Source organism: Cyprinus carpio, chromosome B19 (assembly GCF_018340385.1).
Source record: "Cyprinus carpio isolate SPL01 chromosome B19, ASM1834038v1, whole genome shotgun sequence".
Classification (NCBI taxonomy): domain Eukaryota; kingdom Metazoa; phylum Chordata; class Actinopteri; order Cypriniformes; family Cyprinidae; genus Cyprinus; species Cyprinus carpio.
In genome coordinates, this window is record NC_056615.1 from 24,258,073 (window position 1) to 24,281,538 (window position 23,466).

General features: G+C 32.8%; 1 protein-coding gene across 2 annotated transcripts in view; it reads left to right on the forward strand.

Moving 5' to 3' along the window:
• Positions 1 to 23,466, forward strand: part of jupb (junction plakoglobin b) — a 65,666-nt gene that overhangs the window by 18,972 nt on the left and 23,228 nt on the right. For both annotated transcript variants that reach the window (XM_042744814.1, XM_042744813.1), the window contains exons 2-4: positions 18,128 to 18,165; positions 19,279 to 19,416; positions 22,184 to 22,437. In XM_042744814.1, coding sequence (XP_042600748.1) covers positions 18,153 to 18,165; positions 19,279 to 19,416; positions 22,184 to 22,437 — 405 coding nt within the window. In that variant the 5' untranslated portion in view covers positions 18,128 to 18,152. The remainder of the gene's footprint in view (positions 1 to 18,127; positions 18,166 to 19,278; positions 19,417 to 22,183; positions 22,438 to 23,466) is intronic.

Below are 23,466 nucleotides of genomic sequence, written 5' to 3' on the forward strand. Positions count from 1 at the left end.
TATTGAGTCTTTACAAGAATTAGCAAGTAATTTTAAATATATTGAGTCATCTCCTGAAGAATTTGACAATGCTCATACCTTTTATATTAAAGAGGTATCTCGTGATAAAGTTAAAATGGTGATCACAAACATGAGTAACTCCAAGTCTAAGGACATTTATAACATTCATGCTGCATTAATTAAGAGATATGAAAGCTGTCTGTTGGAGCCAATTACTTTTTGTCAATACAAACAAAAATATTCCCAGAGTGCTGGAAAGCAGCAATAATTACACTGGTCTATAAATCGGGAGATAAGGATAGTGCAAGTAACTATAGGCCTAGTTCTATCTTTCCTGTAGTCTCAAAAGTTCTGGAGAAGATTGTTGCAGAGCAATTAGTGGAACATTTAGAGTCTAACCAGTTGCTTTATCGACAGCGATTCAGATTTAGAGACAAATATTCCACTGAAACTGCTAACTGCTATTTGCTTGAAAAAATAAAAGCTTCATTGGATAAAGGGAATGTTGTCAGAGCAGTGTTCTTGGACCTAAAAAAGGCCTTTGACACTGTTAATCACAGTATTTTAATAAATTAATTAAATCAATTCAAAATGTCATCAGAAGCCATTCAGTGGTTTAGGTCCTATTTGGGTGGAAGACAGCAGTGTGTCAGGGTCAATGGGGTAATTCACCTCTGCAGACAAACAACATAGGAGTACCGCAAGGTTCTGTACTTGGCCCTCTGTTGTTTACAATGTACATAAATGACTTACCAAATTGCTGTCCAGGTGTAGGCTGCCAGATGTATGCTGATGTCGTCCATGTGTCCACTACAACACCCAGCCTGGCAGGTGAGCACCTGACTCAGGCATTACATAGCATGTCTAAATGGCTCAAGTTGTCTCATTTAGCTCTTAATGTTAAAAAAAAAAAAAAACAGTTTCCATGTGCTTCTCCACAAGAAATAGGCCTGCAAGGGATGTGTTTGAGGTGCGGATTAAAAATGAAGTAATTGAAGCAGTGAATGAAGTCAAGTATCTAGGGATTATTCTAGATAAGCATTTAAAATTTGACAGTCACATTGAGTACATCTGTAAGAAGGTCAAACCAAACCTAAATTGTTTTCATGTTATTAGAAGGGACTTGTCATGTCAAACTACAAAACTTTACATGGATACAATGATATTTTCACATTTATCATATTGTGTCACATCATGGTCACAAGTCTCGCCAAATAAATTAAAGCCTATTATTTCAAAATACAAACAGGCAATAAAAGTTATGGACCAGAAACCCATGAAATGGCATCATGGTGATGTTTTAAGAAAGCATAACCTTCTTAGCTTCGATAGTTTCGTTGATTTTAATTATCTCAAATTTGTTTTTAAATGTCTGAAGAATCATGTTTCACCACTGTTTTCTGAATTGGTCAGTAGGCGTCAGAACTCTCAAACACAAACACACGAGCCACTATTAGTGGTGACTGTCTTGCTCCAAAGTATAAGACCTCTTTTGGCCAATCTGCTTTCTCGGCAAAGGGGCCAAAACTCTGGAATGCTTTACCTACTAATTTACAGCTAGAGACCAATGGTAATGCTTTTAACAGAGGACTTAAACAATGGTTAAAAACCAAACAACAGTGCTCACATGAACAGTTCTTCATACCAAATTACTATTGCCTAATTTCCTTTATAGTTTATGTATGTAAATAATTCTGAATGTTGTCCCTTCTTTTCTTTTTTTTCCCTTTCATTTTAGTTTATATTTTTTCTTTTTCACTTTTTCTTTATAAGTACCGTTATTATTACTTTTATTGTTAACATTGTTACTAATATTTATTATTATTAGCATTGTTATTGGTTTTTTATTTATTTTATTTTTATTTTTTGTTCTCTGAAAAGCCTCCCATGGACTGGTGTTGAAAATTAGCATGTGTGCTTAAACACTTATGCAAGTGCATATGGTATATTATTGTGCCTTTCATAAAATAAAACAAAGAAAGAATGTCTAGGACCAAGGGAAAGGCATGGTTTTCCACTAGTTTTATTTATTTAATTTTTTTATTTTAGAAAGCAGAATGGAACCATAATAATATAATACAATTATTATGTTAAATATAACATTTTGGGTCACTAAAAATTATTAGTATTTTTTTTCCCATTAAGTTAATCAAAAATGCAAGTAAAAGCTTTTACTGTATAAAAAGTAAAAGCTTTTACTGTATAAGCTTTTACTGTCACAAAATATTTCCATTTCAAATTAAATTATAGCAGCACAACTTTGTTTTTTTTATTTATTTTTTTTTGACAATAATAGATGTGTTTCTTAAGCAGCAAATCAGCATATTAGAATGTTTTCTGAAGGCTCATGTGACACTGAAGACTAGAGTGATGATGCTGAAAATTCAGCTTTGCATCACAGAATGAAATTACATTTCATAATATATCAAAATAGAAAATAGTCCTTTTAAATTGTAGAAATATATAGCAATTATACTGTATTATTGATCAAATAAATGCAGCCTAGCTGAGCATAAGAGACTATATCCTCAAAAACATCTTACTCCACTCCAAACTTTTGAATGGTATAGTGAATATTTAATTAACATGTTAATGTAAGCTTTGACAGCCTTTAAAAATATAATTAGCTTCAGTCAGAAACTAAGTGAGCAGGCTGCGAAGACAACCTCATCTGACCTCAATTGTTTTTATTGGCACAGTAGGGTTCATCCTTAACAGCCGTCCTGTCTTGGCGCTCGACTGTGTCGTATCATTTCACCCTCGCTAGGGTTGAAAAAGCACCAAGTGAGAGCTTACTCCGCATGATTATGAGGGACTTATGGCAGTCTTTTACGCGTGTACATAGACGCTGCCTCAAGGGAGGCCCGCTCTTGCGTTTGCTGGTTATATTCCCATCTAATGTTTGTTTGTTTCCTTAATACATCGTCGGAGGCAGACTGGGGGTGCGGCTGATAAGGAAGAACGGCAAATCTCACCAGGCTCATGCAAGGTTTGCTTTAATTAGCATGTGTCTCTGGCTGTATGCAGACACTGAGGGTCCCTGGTGTGTGTGCGATGATGATGGAAAAGTGAGGAATTGTTTTTTTGTACATCCACGGTTCAGTGTTTCACAAGCAGCAGCGACGCATCTCCTTCATCCGCGTGTCCGCCCTCTGCTTTCGCTCAGTGCCGCTAATGAGAGAGGATTATGGGGATGTGAGATGAAAGGCCTGTCATTTCTCTTCTGATGAGAGAACTTGCGTGTGTGTGTTGAAGGTTTAATAGGTGATCCCGGTGCACCCAAACTGTTTTATGTTTACAGGAGCAAAGGGAAAGCCGATAGCTTCAACCTATTTGCAGGTAACACCATTAAACATGCCCTCGCCCCCTGATTAGGGCTCGACTTTGTATGGATGTGATGCACAGGGTTTTTCATAGGATCTTCAGTACGGTAAATCATCCCTGTGGCTTTTTCCACGGTTGGGAATCTTTTTTCTTTGAAGTGAAGAAACAAGGCAACGCTGTCGGCAGATGCACGTCTGTCTGAGCGCCAGCCTCCAGCTCTATGGGATTTTATTTTGTGTTTCAATAGTCTTTAAATAGCATTCAGAATACATTTTCACAGTTTCGCTTAAGCAGCCCAGAAGAGATGAAACCTGTTTTGTGGTGAAAGTGAAGAAAGAGACTTTTAGATCCTCATTAAAGACTGTTACAAACTTCTTTTGGAGAGGAAGTAGTGTAGAAAGGAAAATAATTTTTTGTCCATGTGTTTTTGCCAGTTTTTCCAAGAACAAGATCTAAACAGCCTTAAAACAAGATAAATTGAAAAGTAAAATAGAATAGTACATTAAAACTTGTTTTTGTTTTTAAATAGTTGTTTTTCTTGCTCCTTTGGCAAACTGTGTTTCTCTTGTTTTAAGCATCTACTGAACCAAACATGAGTGAGGTTTATGAAGAAGAAAACAGTTTGCCACTGGGATGAGAAAAATAAACTTAATTCAAGATGCATTTTATGAAAACATCCTCATAACTTATGCAGTTTTCCTTACCAACTAATTTTATCTTGCTTAAAGGTTGTCTAGTTATTGTTACTGGAAAACACAACAGCAATCCAAAAAAAAAAGAAAAAAAAAAAAAGAAAATATTTTCTGTGTGTGTATCTGATTATTTACTTTTATGGCTCACTGAAAAGGACTTTTTAAAATTCTGCTTTGCGGATGTATTTCTGTTTGTTTTGTGGATTCTTGTTACTTAAAATAAAATGTAATTTATATATATATATAAATATATATATAAATATATATACATACATATATATATATATATATATATATACACATACATACATATACATATATATATATATATATATATATATATATATATATATATATATATATATATATATATATATATATATATATATATAAGTGCTGTCAAATGATTACATAATATATGTGTGTGTAGGGCCTACTCTGTATATTTATTATGTATATATATATATATATAAACACATACAGTATATATTTAGAAAATGTTTACATGTATATATTTAAATTCATATAATTTATATATAAATATATTTAATATACAAACATAACATATTTTTCTGAAATGTATACATGCATGTGTGTATTTATATATACATAATAAATATACACATATAAACACACATATTATGTAAATGAAAACATGTTTTTCAGATGTGATTTATTGCGATTATCCCGTATAAATATATATACCTGTATATATATATATATATATATATATATATATATATATATATATATATATATATATATATATATATATATATATATATATATATATATATATATATATTAGGGTTGGGGAAGTTAACATGTTAATGCATTAATTAATTAATATAGACCATAAAAAATTATAAAAATTATCTAGACATTAAAAAACACACACAAAACAAATAGACTAAAATTGTTAATAAAATCAAAGTAAAAACAAAAAATATAAAAATGAATTAAAACAGCCCGTCTTCTGAGCTGCTGGCTCTTTCTGTGGGTCTTTAACCTTGAGCTGTCCTCAGGAGAGCTTCACTTCCTGTGCTATTTGCACAAATCTCATTGAGGCCAGACTGTGAGATGGCATCTGAGTCCACGCTCGAGGGTCACACCCCGTGATTCCTTCCCTGTGAACTTTATTGCCATGCTTAGATTTCCAGATATCTCCACCTTCTGGCTTCGGAACAGGAAGCTGCGAGCTCTAGTTCCCCTGATGATGTGAGTTATACTCAGATGCTTGATAAAGTCCCCAGAGCCGGATGGATGTCACAAAGATCTGTCAACATGAGTGACGGTACAGAACCACAAGATATTATATTCTTAAAATGTGCCAGCGCTACAAGACCAAATGCAATTTCATGATATATTTTTCTGAAAAGTTGTTTCTTCTTGGTTTTAATGATTTTTAAGGTATTTTTACCAGAAAACAAGGCAATTTTTTTTTTTTTTCAGATTTTTTTAATACAGGTAGTTTACAATTATATAATTGCGTCAGCTTAATTCACACCTTATATAATATGCAATTTCTGAATTAGCATTCAAAGTATAAAAATTATATAACTGTTCTAATACCGGAAACCTTTTGCATACTTTTGTACAGTATATGTATTATTATTATTAAATTTTTTTTTTGTAATATAATCCACTATATAACCTATAAGTATCTGTGTACATGAGAATGGAGTGAAATTAGTGTTCAAATCCCTAGTGCTTAAATTTAGCATTCATCAGAGTTGCAACTAGACCCGGATAGACCCCTACCCTCAAATCCATTTTAATTAACACGCAATATGTTTACAGCTTCCGTTAGAGATATTAAGCTTTTTATAAACCAGGCTCTTCTGAATTATGCAAATGAGCCTTCAGTGGAATCATCTCCAATTAGAGGAAGCTACTTTACATGCTTTTAAAGAAATATTTGTACATCATTTGACACTCAGCAATTATGGGCCAATCTTACATCCTTTTTAAGAAAAATTACTGAGAAAATAGAAGAGTGTTTTTCTTTTTCTTGTTTTAGAAAGTAAACTCTCCTGAAGTGCTCTTTTCACACTGAGATGAGATGAGAAATAACATTTGTTGGTCCAGAAAAAAAATGACTGATTTTTCATAAAAATGCATGTATTTCCTCTAATAATAATGTTCAAGATATGCATTTTCCTTAAACTACTATTAAAAAATTGTTTTGGGGAAACAAATATAATTTTTGTCTCATTTTAAATAATGCATTGTTTTAAATAGCATTTTAAACATTTTTTAAAATAAAATGGCTTCTTTGTTTTGATGAGGATTTTGGTGTATATAATACAGAAAAATAAACAATATTTTTTTGTTGTATAATTTGACAATTATAGCTTTATTAGAAACAATGTACTATATAAATATATTTGCCTTATATTTATCTTAATTATTTTTTTCTAACTTCTCTTGCCAAAAAAGTATACTAACTTTTATAAAACTTTTTTTAAAAAATATTTATTTATTTATTTTTGCTAATTGTTTATTGTAGTAGGAATGATGCCGCAACTATTGTACAAGTTAGATTTTGCAGATGTGAACATTTATTTTATTTTTTTTGTAATGACTTTGTTTTTATTTATTTTAAGTTATAAATAATGAAAGCATGATAAGCACGGTTTCCAAGACAGGTTTAATGTGCCTTTCAATTTAAAAAAAAAATAATAATAATTGTGTTATACTGTATAAACATCCCTATAGCTGAAGTAATAGCTGCAAGTTTAATTTGGACTTTTACTCTCTATTTAAAATAAAATAAATACATGTACATGTGGTCTCTGTTGAAGATCTGAGATTATCAACATCACAGCACTGAAATGGCCCTAATTAAAGCTGTTAATGATCTCAGATCTATAGAAGTGGACTGGCCTCTCAGGCACACAGTTTTTAATTGGTTTAGATCCTATCAGTCCAGCAGAAAGTTCTTTGTTACCTCATAAGAGCCCTGACTAATTAAAACTGATATAGCATGTGAAGTCCCTCAAGCAGTGTTTAGCATTTTTACAACATTTAACGAAAATAAAGAGAAATAAAAGCCATCAATATAAACCTTTAAAGTTTGAATGTTAGGCTACGTTATGTAATGTCAGAATCTCTTGCATTACCTAAAACTGTTTGAATATACAAGCAATATAATGTTTAAAGGAATATTTCATCTATAAATCAAAATTAGTTGAAACCTTCAGGCCATCCAAGATGTAGATGAGTTTGTTTCTTCACCAAAACAGATTTAAAGAAATTTAGCATTACATTCCTCTGCAGTGAATGGGTGCCGTCAGTATGAGAGTCCAAACAGCTGATAAAAACATCACAATAATCCACATCCAATATGTCAGTTACTTCTAATGAAGTGAAAAGCTGTGTGTTTGGAAGAAACAAATCCATCATTAAGGCATTTTAATTTTAAACCGTCACTTCTGGCCAAAATACCAGTCCATAATGCATTATAACACTTCCACTAGTAAAAAAAAAGCCCATCTCCTGTTGTCCTCTCACATCAAAATCCACCCACATATTTGTTTAGAATTGTTTTGGACTGTTTAGACTCTCATTCTGACGGCACCTATTCACTGCAGAAGATCCATTGGTGAGCAAGTGATGCAGTGCTACATTACTTCAAATCTGTAGAAACAAACTCATCTACACCTTGAATGGCCTGAGGATGCGTACGTTTTCAGACAATTTTTGGGTGAACTACTCCATTAACTTGTAGAAATAATATGTGACGTGGAAGTACTGATCATTTGTACTCACAGACAGATGGATCAGTAGGTTCCTTAGTCTGAGAAAATGTTTATAATGTGCATAAATGATATATTCTGCTTCAGTTAATGTTGAACTATATTTTTATGAACCTTTTCTTGTACCTCGACCATGGCAAATCAAATGCCATCCTGCAGAGCATATTTCACAACTAAATTGGATTCATATCCAGAACCCAGTATCCCAATTTAATGTTTTAGTTCAGCAAAGTACATTTCTGCAGTTAATATCAGAGAAACCCTGAACATGAGAGAGTTGAAAATGACTAGATATTGAAGCAGCAAGAAAAGAGAATGAACTCTAACAGGGAACACTGAACTGTGATTAATGCCGCTCAAAGGCTTCGAGTTCTTCCTGTGAAATTCAGTAGATAATCATTGAGATGATCCAGTATGTCTTGTATTTAAGAACAAGGAACATCCCTTGACGTTTTTTTAGTGTCTCTTTCATGCTACTGAATTACGGTGATGTTGTATTTCCCCCCTGCTGGAAATGTAATGCTCCCGCTGCGGGTCAGTCGCTGCTCACTAAAAGGTTTTAAGGTCCTGTTACATCCATGTGGTGGAAACGTGAGTAATAATCTTTATGCGACACTTTGTACTGGCTTCTCTGCTGAAAGCCATAGAGGTTATATTCTGCACTTTTGTATTATTTCATTTCATGCAATTGGTCTTGTAATGGGTCTCACTTGCTAAAATTGCAAATAGTGTAGGATTCAAATTTGCTCTTATTTTTGTTCAGTCTAAGAAAAGTCTGTAAAAATAGGACCCTATGAAGGAATTTCATTATTCATAGGTGTTTTGAGCTTTTTTGAAATAAATGCATGTTTTATTCAAACATTAAATTGATAAAAAAGTGACAGTAAAGACATTTATAATATTACAAAAAAATTATATTTCAAATAAATGTTGTTACTCTGAACTGTCTAACCATCAAAGAATTTTGACGGTTTTCACAAAAATATTAAACATTATTAATAATCAGAAATGTTTCTTGAGCAGCAAATGAGCGTATTAGGATGATTTTTGAAGGATCGTGTGACACTGAAGAAATTCAGCTTTAAAACTGAAATTAATTACATTTTAAAATATATTAAAAGAGAAAACATTTATTTTAAACTGTAACAGTATTTCACAATATTACTATTTTCGGTATTTTTGATCAAAGATCAAAGCATGTATAAATTCACACTTGTATAAAGTATATGAAATATAAAGAAATTGCAATTCTCTAGGTGGGAATATGTTAATGAGCTTATTATGTGTGACATGGCTATGTTGTGAATAGAATACTAGTTTTTAACTTACTGTATACTCCATACTCTTTTAAAAATATCTTGTATGCATATTTACATTAGAGTGGTGTCCAGTTCAGTGCTGAAAATAAATACAATTAAAATTACTATTTTGCATTTGTAATTCAATACATTTGAGTCTAAAATCATATAATGAGTTGAAGTTGATATTTCTTCCATTAGAAATGGAAGGGCAGGTTGAGCACATTGCATTGTGGGATACAGGATTTTACACATTTATACTACACAAGAAAATGTACTATTACATATTAAGTAAGATATTCACCATTCTCTAGCTCATACTGACATATTGACAGTGTCACAACCTGTTTGCACATTTGCCTCTTGTACATTCCTGTGTATCTTAATATTTAAGACTACAGTATACTTTCATGAACATTTTATTTTCTATTCTATATTTAATTCTACAGTATACTTTTATATATATATATTTTATTGTTATAATTTTATTGTTTACTTTTATTTAATTCTTTTATACCTATATTTATGTATATTTTCCTCTGTGTTGTATTCTATAATAATTGCACTGTCCATGGAGCGGACCTGACTCACATTTCACTGCTGGTTATATATCTCTATATAATCATGTGTTGAATGTTGAATCTTGAATCTTAAGTTTCCAAAAGGGGGTTTCCATAGTGATGCCATAGAAGAACCATTTTTGGCTCGCCCAAAAACCTTTCAGTGAACAGTTTTTAAATTAGCCATTTTCTGTTAGTGTGAAGAGCATTTAAACATCAATTAAAATAAAGATTCTATATATTTAAAAGATTAATAATCTTTATTTTTAAGACAGCAAAGAATCTTTATTTAAATGAGTTTAGTAAGACATCCAGGTTTTCTTACTGTGCATAAATACTATAGTATGCACTGTAAATTTTTAAAGTTGTAAATAGAACAACAAATATTGTAGCACCTTTTACAAGAAAATCCAATTTCAGTCTTCCCACTTGAAAATAAAATAGTACTGTCAGGGTTTAGTAAAGAAGCACAGTAAAGAATAAGCGCTGAAAAGTTGTGTACACAGTTGGCGCATTTGTAGGAGTTTCCCTCTCAGACCTGAAATTTATTGGATGAAAGTATTAAAATGAATCAAGCAATGTGATTTACTAACATTTGCGCTCGTCATATTACTGCTATTTATGCCATTATTTAACTGTGAAAAAAAGCATGTCTTAAACCAGTGTTTCCCAACATTTTTTCTGCTACGGCACAGTTTTAACAAGTGAAAAAATCCCACAGCACACCACTAAGCACTAAAAAAAAAGAAAAATATATTTCCCCCAATATTTTAACAATGCATTATCAGAGTTGGCATTTTGGCTTTATATATGATCAGATACTTGCACTTAAAATTATCTATCTATCTATCTATCTATCTATCTATCTATCTATCTATCTATCTATCTATCTATCTATCTATCTATCTATCTATCTATCTATCTATCTATCTATCTATCTATCTATCTATCATGAAACTCTTCTGAGCAGCTGATTGGTTTACTTAAATCCAGTTGCTTCATCCAATCATTTGTTTGTTTCTATCTATGTAACCTACTTATTCCTGACTTGTATCAAATCAGTTCATTGCAGCGTGCCATGGGATTTCGCTAACCCTCCACCTTCCCCAGCACCACCTGCCTACAGTAGATTTGCTCGGGGGGTTCTCGCTATTTTCCTTGCAGCAGTCTGAATTCAAGTCACTGTTTCATGTGCATAGTCCAAGCCTATGTAAATTCCATGCTTACTAATAAATGCTGGTAAAATTCATTCCGAGAGTTGTCATGATTGAACTACGATTAGATAGACATACAGTACGTTTTTGTCAGTTTACATCTAACAAGCTGTGCCTAAGTCGTAAGAAGAACACACGCACCTGTTGAGCATCCTCTCTGCTTATTTGCAATTACACTAATTTGCACTGCACTTGGTAGCCTACATTGTGTTGGTTGATATGTATATGAGTTGTTGCATCTGTGTTCTTTAATTTACATGTAGTCAGTAAATCACCCACAGAAATTTCCACGCCCATCGGTGCTGTTTCGTAATTGCGGTCTCGTGCTAATTTGCCCTGTTTAGTAAACCTAGCCTATAGTATGATATGAGAGCCCCATGGCTGTTGTTGAATGACCTGATAATGTAGATTTATTTCAGTAAATGTTCTGTGTGAACTGTGAAGCCAGGTTTCCGCTGCGCATACTAGAATATGTCTCCATATTGAGCAAAAGAGCAAAGAAAATTGAGTTTTTCTATCATATGTTCCCTTAAAACTGGTTTAGAATCTAATATGAGCGAATGTTCTTTATCATGCTTATATAATGCTTTCTAATGGCTGGTATAACCACATTAGTGTGTGGATGTTTTCTTAGGTGTCCTATAACTCTATCAGAATGTTTTCTACTGTAACTCTAGACCAAAACCTCAATGCATTTACGCAGAGTTTTTATCCCAACAGATGTTCAATCACACCTCTAGACAACTCAGCTCTTGGAATAAATTTACACGTAACCGTGTATCCGTCACTGCATCTTTTGTCGTAACAGTCAGTCATGGTTGCCGTTTCTCTCCACTTCCTGTCTAAGTGTTGAAGCGCGGAGTGCAGGTGACTTTGTAATTCAAGTCCTGGCGTGAGGTGACTCACGGTATCATCAGCTGCGCTCCAGGAGTCTAGCAAAACCTCGCTTGCTCCTGCAGATCCTCCTGCCAAGCTCCTGTCGTGAATTCAATTTTCTCAGTCCTGCTGAGAAGCTGAAAATATGTCAACGTGTACAGATGTTTCTATCTACACGGCTCTGTCAAACTGAGAGGCTCTTGAACACAAACCTGCATTTAATTATCATTTAACATGGGCTTTTCTTCTAAAGCAACTTGCTATGCACTAATTGAAAGGACAGTTTGTTTAGCCTCTGTCTTTGCAATCAGCATGAAAACAAAATTGACCTTATTTGCTTTCTTAATACTTTCTTAATACATGCAGTCGTTTATCAAAATGCATTAATAACATCATGAATGCATGTTGTTTTTCAGAAACCTCTTTTCATGATCCAATCAATTAATGATGGATAATATCAAGCCCCATCACACATTTTTTTTTTACTCATTCATGCATTGATACAAGTGGGTTGTGAACACCATTTCTGCTGATTTAATTTTTTACGTTTTGAAGTTGAAATAATTTTTTCTATACAGCTCAGTGTCTTGTTAGTTATATATTATTAGAGTATTTATTCATATTTTAAATTAGCTTTATTTTTATATTTTCAGTTTTTATTTTAATGTTAGTTTTAGTTATTTTGTTATACGCTTTTGTAATTTTTATTTTTCAAAAATATTTATATTTAGCTTTATTTTTATTTCAATACTTTTTTTTGTAATTTTAGTACTCAAGCTTAAAGTTGTTGTTTTTTTCAATTGTTACCAAGGCAGTGCGTATTTATTCATTTATTTATTTACTAATGGATATTTTCTACCACAATGTACAAACAAAGAACAGATACCTTTATGGATATTGCAAGTATCAATATGACATATTAACACCATAATGGTAATATTGTGAAATATTATTACAATCTTGTTTTTTCATTACAGTGTTTATATTTTGTTTCACTTTAGCTTCATTTAAATTGCCGAAAATTAATATTAATAATTACATTTTTAGTTAACAACAACGGCGCTGATTCAGTTGATGTTTAAGCAGTCCCAGACATCTACTTCTGGTCTGCTAGTCATCCAGCAACTGACAAGCCAATTATATTATTTATATATTTTTTTATTCTTAGGAGTAGTCCACTAGTCATTTTGGCAACCGAATGATTTGTTGCTTTTGAAAATGTGTAGTTTTGCGCAACATTAGATCATGCATTATAGTTTGACATTTGCTGCTACATGTAATGAATTTTATCTTTATGTTTATCTTATCTTTTATCTAAATCCTCACACACACACACATTCACATGACATACTCTCGCTGGCGGACTCTCAAATACAAATCTGCCTTGACACTCGCATAGTAAACACGAAGTACAGCAGTGTGTCTCCGGAAGTCATACAGCAGCTGACAGGTCTGCTGGTTCTGCAGTGTTCAGTGTCAAGTGTCCTAAATACAGCAAAGCCCCTTAGGTTCATCTGCTGTGTGTGCATGCGTGCGTGTGTGTGTGTGTGTGTGTGTGTGTGCGCATGCGTGCGTGTGTGTGTGTGTGTGTGTGTGTGTGTGTGTGTGTGTGTGTGTGTGTGTGTGTGTGTGTGTGTGTCGATCACAGGTAGCTATTGTAACACCAGAACAATGGCGACAGTGTAAACAGGTAGTGTCTGATGAACAAAACAGACTGAGATCTTCTCGAAACATTAATCATCATCAGAGATGTTGTCTTCTGCAGGAAATGAGTCATGGAGAAAGAGATATATTACATTGACTCGGACAGACCTTGGCCTTCTTCAGGACAATGGTCAAAAAATAGAGACTTCCTGTCTTTTCGTCACAGCTCTTTATTTTAGACCTTTCCGCTGCAGTTTGTCCCTCACATCCAGAGAAAACAATGTCTTATAATCTCTTTAAAGCCTACCTTCTATATTTATCCTTTTTAAAATATTAATTTATTTAATTTTGTTAAAAATACTAAAAATGCAGAGACAATCCATTTATATTTAGTAATCAGGCATGTGATCTGCCAAATACAAAAAGAAGCCCTCTATAATAATAATCATATAACAATAACAATAATAACAGTAATAATAATGTATTATTATTAGGGGTTCAAGCATGTTATGCTGAAACCGTATTGTAATTGTAGAGATTATTATTATTATTATTTAAAATAATAAATTAAATGTGTAAAATATATTATTATTACATAATAAAGTATACATAAATTATATTATTATTACAATTTTTATTATCAACAACAATAATAATGATTCTTTTAATTTTACAGTAATAATATATTATTATTGCAACAGTAATTTATTTAGTTATTAGTTTTGCTTTTAAAATGTAAAGATTAATTATTTAAAAATGATTATTATTAGTCTTATTTCTAATTATAAAATAAATCAATAAAAATATAGTATTTAATAATAATAATAATTTTTATTATAATTTTATTTTACAGAAAATTTTACAGATTTTGTTTTTTATCACTGGCTTAAGTTTGGGGGACTGCCTGTTTGTTCAGCCGATAGCAGGCATGTTCGAGAAATCTGTTTGCAATCATTTTTATAACATTTTTTTGTTTTTTTTTCTTCCCATTTCCAAAAACGTTACACACTTCTCCTTTAAACTGGTTATTTTTCTTCAAGATTTGATGTCAGGAATTTGTCCAGTCCATGTCATTTTTAACGAAGTCAGCACTCATGTAAATTACTCTGCTGTCACTAATAAATTACTGTACAGCAGCGCTTCTGAATGATTTTTATTAGATAAGCTGCGAATTTACTCTCGACAAAGACATGGCTATAAATTCACTCTGTATGCATATTCACTAAATATGCGTCACTTAACTCTAAATTAAAAGTTTCAGCCTGGCCGAGAGCCTTTAGAAATGAAATGTCAGTATGTTCTGATTAGTATGGTTTTGAAGAGTTGAAGAGCATTTTTGTTCATATCCCTGAATTTTAAACCAATAGTTGGGACCCTGTGTGCAACATCCCATTTTTGAGATGAAAGCACTCAAGTGTAATTTTCTTCTTCATCGCTGCCATCCTGATCACATGTGCAAAGCTCAGTATTCAGGGTCTGCATTCATCAGTAAGATATTATAGGAAACGTTTCAGTCGATTTTGTCATCATTTACTCACCCAAACAGTTTCTTTTTTCTTTTTATTTTGTGGAGTACAAAAATTGAACGTTCATGCAGCTTTATTATAGAGTAGTCCACCCCAAAATGAAAACTTGCTGAAGATGTACTCAGCCTTAGACCATCCAAGGTGTAGATGAGTTTGTTTCTTCATCAGAACAGATTTGAAGTCATGTAGCATTGCATCACTTGCTCACCAATGGATCCTCTGCAGTGAATGGGTGCCGTCAGAATGAGAGTCCAAACAGCTGATAAAAACATCACAGCAATCCACACCACTCCAGTCCATCAGTGAATGTCTTGTGAAGCAAAAAGCTGTGTGTTTGTAAGAAACAACAACATTAAACGAGTCACCTATACATAAATACACAAGTCATCCCATTTGAATCAGTGGTAGAAATAGCACAGATCAAGCACCATTTACACGCAAAAACAAATATGTTGGTGGATTTTCACTAGAGGAAGTGTTATTATGCATTCTAGACTCATTTGTGCCCAGAACCTAAAGTTAAAATGCCTTATTGATGGATTTATTTCTTACAAACACACAGCTTATACTTGGATTGCTTGTGGATTATTGTGATGTTTTTAACAGCTGTCTGGACTCTCATTCTGACGGCACCCATTCACTCCAGAGGATCCATTAGTGAGCAAGTGATGCAATGCTACATTCTCCAAATCTGTTCAGATGAAGAAACAAACTCATCTACATCTTAGATGGCCTGAGAATGAGTTCATTTTCATTTTTTGGGTGAACTATTCCTTTAAAGTCTTCTGAAACATTTTTTTTTTAGGAAGCTTAAGTCATGTAACTTTCATATCAAACTGGCACATGTTGATATCAACGATGTACAACCTTCACATCAACCTTTTAATTTTGGGGTGAACTGTGCCTATTATGTATGGTAATTTGATGTAAAATTCAGTGGAATAAAAAAGGCACAATACACACATCGTCTTAAGCCTTGTTAACCCAGAAAACTTTTTTTAATTAATCAGTGCATGCATAATTAATGGGTATTTAATGCCTACTAGGCTAAATGTTTTTTCCAGTGTCGTGGCTGCTCATTATTTGAGGACATCTTCCCATTTTCATCAGTTTTAAGGTGTTTTTTGACTGCTGGCGTGTCGTGTCTGACTTCATTTGACCAGGCGGACTCGATGTGTGTGTGGTTTTGTGTGTTGGTGTCTAACTGTATGTTGATGTGATTAATGAGTGTGGAAAATGCAGGGCACGTGGTGTCATAACAGCAGTTATATGCACCCATATGCTGTATGGAACTGAGGGACAGCAGCAAACTGTACTCATACTTGAATGTTTTATAAAGAGAAGCTGAAGACAAGAAAAGGGCAGGAGCAAGATATAGGAGAGAATACTAAACAGAGGCTCCTTTTTAAGCTGGATTCCATTTAAATCGAAATAGAAGGAAACAAAAAAAGAACAAATAAGATCTTGTAAGATGTGGAACCGTAAGGAAGTAGTTCAAAGAGGTAAAACGGATTAGTCACTGCTTTTATGAAAGAAATTGTGTCTTTTCTTGTTTCATTTTTGATGATACGCTCTTGCAAGTGTTTTTATATTCTTATTAAAATTCAGCTGCTTGTCTTTGTTTCCGCATCACAAATACAGGAGAGAGCATCTGATTTTACTTTGAGTTATTTTTGTGCATTAGGATATGAAGATATTGGCAGTCGGAAATCGAAATGTTCTTTCTATCACACTGTTTTTTTTGTTGTTGTTGTTTTTTAAATAAAGGTCAAGAAGTCATCATAAAAGTCAATGAATTGTAACTCCTGGAAAAAGTATATAATGCCTTCTATAATGCATTATGTTTGGTGTTATTTTATGTGGGGATTGAAAGAAAACTGCTATGAATGACAGGTAATTTTATTCATTCATAATTGTTATAAATTTTTAATTATATTGTCGCTGTTAATCTTGGTGTTGTTGCTGTAGAAACAATATCTGATTTAATAGAAAATATTATAATTAAACAATGCATTTTATTTTAATATTTTTATTTTTTATTAATAATCATTATATATTTTTAATCATTTATCACGGTTGTTTCCAGTGTTATTAATGTAAAATTATATGCTTTAATAAATATTATAACTAAATAATAAATGTAATAATTTAATTTTACTACATCATATTATTGAAATATTTTTATTTAGTAAATAAAATACATTTATTATTTTTTTATAGATATTTTTAAATTATATGATGAGTTATATTCAGTGTTATTAATACAAAAGCTATATGCTGTAATAGTAAATATCATTATTATGATATTATGGTGTTATTAATGTAAAAATTTTAAGCTTTAATAGTAAATGTTGTAATTAATAAATTTTATTTTAATAAATAAATCCTTTTTTTAATCGTTAGTTATTTTCAGTGTTATTAACATAAAATGTATGCTTTAATAATTATAATTTTTTTTAAATATATTTATTTAAATAAATAAAATTCATAATTTATTAATAATCACTATTATCGTGCTATTATATTAATGTAAGAATTGTATCCTTTAAATAATAATTAAAATATTGTATTTTATTTTCATAAATATTAATTTGATTTAATTCAACATCACATTGTTGGAGATGGATTCCAGCTTTAAATGAGGCTCCTGGTTTAAGGTTCAGATTTGTTAAAGTTAATATTGTAAAAGCATGAATACAGAACTTCTCCTCACTATTTGTTTGCAAGGCTGGTGACATTCTTGTGAATGTGTCATTCATTATTTTTCTTTCTGAAATGTCAAGTTCACGGCTCAGAGGCGTTTTTGCTTCTGAAGTGGGGTCAGATGAAGGTGTCGTCTTTATCCATCATGCCTCTCACCTCCAGTCATATCTCTGCCTGTGCTATTTATAGTCATGAAGGATGCAGACATTAAAAACAGAAACCTTCATTGAAAACACTCTTGAGACTCTCAGTCCTTGGGAATATAAACTGTAAACTGTAGGTCCCATCGACCTGCTCAGAACTACAAATGAAGCTTTGAAATTCCACTTTGGGGAAGCTACTATGATTTGTGCGATCGTTCTATGCAGTAGTTTTATAAATAGCATTGCCTGCTCACTATTTTTAAGTCCCAGTGGTGCTTTTCGCTCTAAACTGGTGCATGCTGTCACTTCACGTTGCAGATCACTGCATTCATACTGCATCTCTCCTGTTCTCTATGCAGTCTAAGACTTTTCTCTGTGTTTGACCACAGGTTGAATTAAGGCTGGACAGTGGTGATGTCACTGCAAAGTAAGTCTAATCTTCTAAGAATCGCTAAGTTTCATGTTTTCATCTATTTTCTTAAACTGACCTTTTTTGTTATACGGGACATGCTATACAGATGTAAAGTGCCATGTAGATACAATAAAATCCAAACGTCTGAGACCAGTTTTGCAATTTAATGTGGAACCATATTAGTACAAATTAATAAATGATAAATTACCAGCATAAAAAATGAAGTGAATAAAATTAGCATAAATCTCAGTGTCACAGTATTTCATCCTTTCCTCCTTTATTTTTTAATAAGAGCAACACATGAGCTGCATGTAAAAACATTGATTTCACAAGGTCAATGTCAATAATTAGCTTATTAGTGACTCAAAAATAGTAAAGAATTTAAGAATTTACTTAATAATAATATAATATAATAATATAATATAAATATCAATTTTTTATAGTTGTATGCATGTATATATGCAGTCTCCAGATATATATATATATGCACAGTGTATATATACACACACTATAAATTAAAACCATTTGATTTAACAATAATATGTGAGTGAATAATAATAATAATAATAATAATAATAATAATAATAATAATAATAATAATAATAATAATGTTGTTATTGTTATTGTTATCATCATTATAATTATTAACAGTTCATGTAGCCTTTAATTGCATATTTTAGTAATATATTTGATAATTATATCAAAATTTCAAGTATTTATATCATAATAATATAATATATTGATAATATATTTGACAATTATATATAAAAAATACAAGCATTATATATAATTTAATATGTCTATATATATATATATATATATATATATATATATATATGTATATATGTATGTGTATATATATATATATATCTATATATATAGATATATATATATATATATATAATATATATATATATATATATATATATATATATATAATTACATCGAATAGAAAATATTCTATAGAAAGATATTCTTTCTGTTCCATAGAAAATTTGTGATGCTAACATCCCACAAATTTTTAATTAGCGAATTATTTCCTATGAAAACACATCTGCCTACTCTATTTGAAATGAAGCTCTAAGCCTTTGTCAAATATTTACTAATATTCCTGCTCATCTCCTGCAGTGAGTGAAGCAGAGGGTGCTGTGAAGGTGGAGGAGTGGCAGCAGACGTTTTACGCCCCAGACTCGGGCATTCAGTCAGGAGCCACCACCATTCGAGATGAGGACAGCGTCAGTGCCAGGGCTGGCGAGAGCGCCACAGGTAATGCGTGCTCTCCAAAGGTCTCCATTCGCCTTTCCGGAACATTGTGATGAATTATATGATCAGAGGATCTCCGAGATTTCACATTAGAGTCAGTGGCATGGAGCCCTTCCACGAAGGCTGTGTCGTTTCACTGGACTTGTGCAACATTTAGAATTTTTTTTTTTTTTGTCATTTTGGGATTTTGCTTTCTTGACATAAAAAGTGCACAGTCTATGTAAGGATATGTATTAAAGGGATAGTCACCCAAAAATGAAAATTTGTTGTTAATTTGTTCACCCTCAGGCCTTCCGAGATGTAGGTGACTTTCTTTCTGCTTTAGAACAGTACAGAAGATTTTTAGTTGAAACTGTGGTCCTTGGTGATTCATAAAATTTAAGTTAGCAGATACCGGCACGTTGAGAGTCAAACATATACAGGCAACACAAAATGAATACCCGTGGCTCCTGATGATAAATTGAGGTCTTATGAAGCGAAACGATCAGTCTGTGCAAGAAACTGAACAATATTTACAACATTATCACCTGTAATCCAGAGCCTCAGGCAAACAGTCTGGAGTCATTTCACAAACAAATCATTCTTTTGAATCGGTTCTTTGAACCAGTTCAACAAATCGGACTGAAGCACGTGAAACAGTTCGCAGCTTGAGCAGCACAGATCTGCAAGTTACTTGATCAAAACTCACTTTCGGACGCCTGACAGTAACTTGAAATGAGCCAAAATACCAGTGTATATGATCCTATGATGCTGTTTTTTGCGCTCCAGTTCCTCCAACAGTCTGAACTGAGGAAACAGTTCCGGTTTGTTCACTTTATGTGCTTTAGACATGCAAAACATCCGCTTTTCACATCATTATTGGTTGCTTTAATGATATAATTGCACATATGTGATGCCATTGCATGATTACATAAACAAACTATTGAATTGAACAAGTTCATAGAAGTGAAGTGTCTGAAAGAACCAGTTCACGAAAAAGAATTTCCCAATTTGCCTGTGGCTCTGGATTACAGGTAATAATGCTGTGAATAATGTACAGTTTCTTGCTTCATAAGACCTCTGTATATATCGTCTGGAGCCACGAGTTTTAATTTGGTGTTCCCTGATATACCGTTTTTTGTTTTGTTTTTTTTTATGATTCACTATATGAATCATCAAGAACCACAGTTACAGCTAAAAACTTCTTTACTGTTCAACTCCAGAAAAGAGTAATCTACATCTTTGGTGGTCTGATGGTGAGTAAACGAACAGCAAAATAATTTTTTTGGGTGAACTATCCCTTTAACCACTGAGACACGGCTCAGAGAATATTATTGCTTTATCTCTACGAGATGCGTATTAAATGTACCTGTGGTTTTCTCATTATTCTTTGTTGTCACGGTGCATGCCGTCAATTTTTTTAAATAGATTCTTCACTATGGCAGCATATGTGCTTGCATAGTTTGGAAGAAAGCTGCAAATTTATTGTCCTCCCAGAGCCAGTGACATTTAGAAACTCATCCAAACACTCAGTTCAGTAGGTTCACTTTTTATGGTTTGAACATTATTGCTATCACAACAGAACCTCCGACGACCCCTTTCAGACGCTCGCGAAGCTTCCAGCATGGATTGCACTTTATTCGGAGAGTCACAGGCGCGCTCCCATTATTCCCACCTCTGGTTCTCTGGTGTCAATCTATTCTGTTATTAAATGTGCCCTGAACCACGTCTGTACTGCATCACTCTGCAAAATATAGTGTGATGCAGCGTGGGTTATAAAATAATGGCGTCCAAAATCTAATTGGACAAGCCACGTTTGAGCTCCTATAGATGGTAAAATAGCCTATAAGTGCACACCTGTGACTGCACATTGATTCTATATTAATTCATCATGTCTACACATCTGCAATATTAGGTACAGTCAGTTATTGTTAGAAGAAGCAATTAATAATAATAATAATATATTAACTGGTGGAAGAAGTGATAAATGTAATATTTTAATAAAAATAATAGCATTATTATTATTATTATTTATTATTATTATTTTATGTGAAGCTGAAGTATGATACAGAAAGTCCCAAAAAGTGTAGCACTGACTCGGAAACATCACTTTAATAATAATAATAACAGTAATAATAATAATAAATTGATTGGTGGAAGAAGTGATTAATGTAATATTTTTAATACAATTATAACATGATTATTATTATTATTTTTTTTTTTTTTAAATATTATTATTTTTATTATTATTATTATTATATGAAGCTGGAGCGTATTTCTGAGCCACACGGTTTTACTTATTGTCATAGAAATAGCACACTTCACATTTAATATATTTTACAAATATTTTACATTTTTATTTATAAAGTTAATTATTTAACATTTTGTCTGTTTACAGTTTGTTTTCTTTTCATAGCAAATCAGTACGTTACTTACAGTGATTTAAAAAAATACAAACACCTCATAACAGTCATGTTGCCATTATTTATATAGCACTTTATACAGTAGAGATTGCTTTAAAGCAGCTTCACAGTGTTAAATAAGAAAGTAAAAGAATCAGTGATGCAGACTTTATTATAAAGATTTGTTTCATTAAACAGTTTCAGTTTGCCTCAGCTATAAAGCAGCTCTGCAGATAGTACTTGTGTCATTCAGTTCAAGTTGTTTCTCGATAGTATCAGTACTGTCGAATCAATGATATTACTGAGTAATAAGTGTTAAAATGACTGTAATGCATCACCTTGAGGGGCTTGTTGGTTTAATACGCCTCTTTCTCTTCATCTGTGCTCAGATATGGAGGCTCAGTACAGTCTAACTCGAGCTCAGCGAGTACGTGCAGCCATGTTCCCCGAGACGCTGGTGGAGGGAGAGACGGCACTCACCGCACACAGCAATCCAGACCAGCCCACCAATGTGCAGAGACTGGCTGAGCCCTCGCAGCTCCTCAAAACAGCCATCGTCCATCTCATCAACTATCAGGATGATGCTGAGCTGGCCACTCGCGCCGTTCCAGAGCTCACCAAACTGCTGGCCGACGAGGACCAGGTACAATGACAGATGGGGGAATGAAAATATACATACAGTTATCCCACTGAGCCAAGAACCGTGATAAAACAGTACAGTTTTGCAATAAGCAACAGCTTTTGTTCTGTTGGTATCCCACTTGAGCTGATATCTTAAATGATCTGGAGTAAAAGTACAAACGTTTTGAATTACTAGCTGTCATTCTCAAAGAATTAAATGGGGAGTGCATGTGATAATATGAGATGAATCTTTCCATAATCTTTCCAAATGATCTCACAGGATGAACTAGAAATGTAGAAGGGGAAAGAGGGAATACGGGGAAATAAAGGACTGAAATGTGCTATGATATGATGTGAAAAACAACTTTAGGATATGATCTATTTTCCAAGTTAAATTACTGGCTGCCGAGAGCATGCAACCATTGAAAGTCTAAAAACATTTAGAAACCATATTCTTCTCATCACGCCTTAATAAAATAACATATCATATCATTTCATTTCATATTAACATTAACTACAGTTTCTTATTCCGAGAACACACTTTCCAATTTTATATACATTGAGCAATTTTAATACTGTGATGAGTCACCAGTCGTGGAATATGGTTCCTTAAAGGAATAGTTCACCCAAACAATGATTATTTGCTGAACATTTACTCACCCTCAGGCCATCCAAGATGGAGATGAGTTTGTTTCTCAGAGAGATTTGGAGAAATGTAGCATTCCATCACTTACTCACCAATGGCTCCTCTGGAGTGAATGGGTGACGTCAGAATGAGAGTCCAAACAACTGATAAAAACATTGCAGTAACCACACCACTCCAGTCCATCAGTTCACATCTTTTGAAGCAAATATATGTAAGAAACAAATCCATCATTATGACTTTTTTTTTTTTAAATTCAAACTGTTTCTTGCAAGCTAAAATATGAGTCCTCTATTCATAATATTGCTTTCTCGACTCTCATTCCAATGGCACCCATTCACTGCAGAGGATCCGTTGCTGAGCAAGTGATGTATTGCTAAATTTCTCCAAATCTGTTCCCAAAAAGAA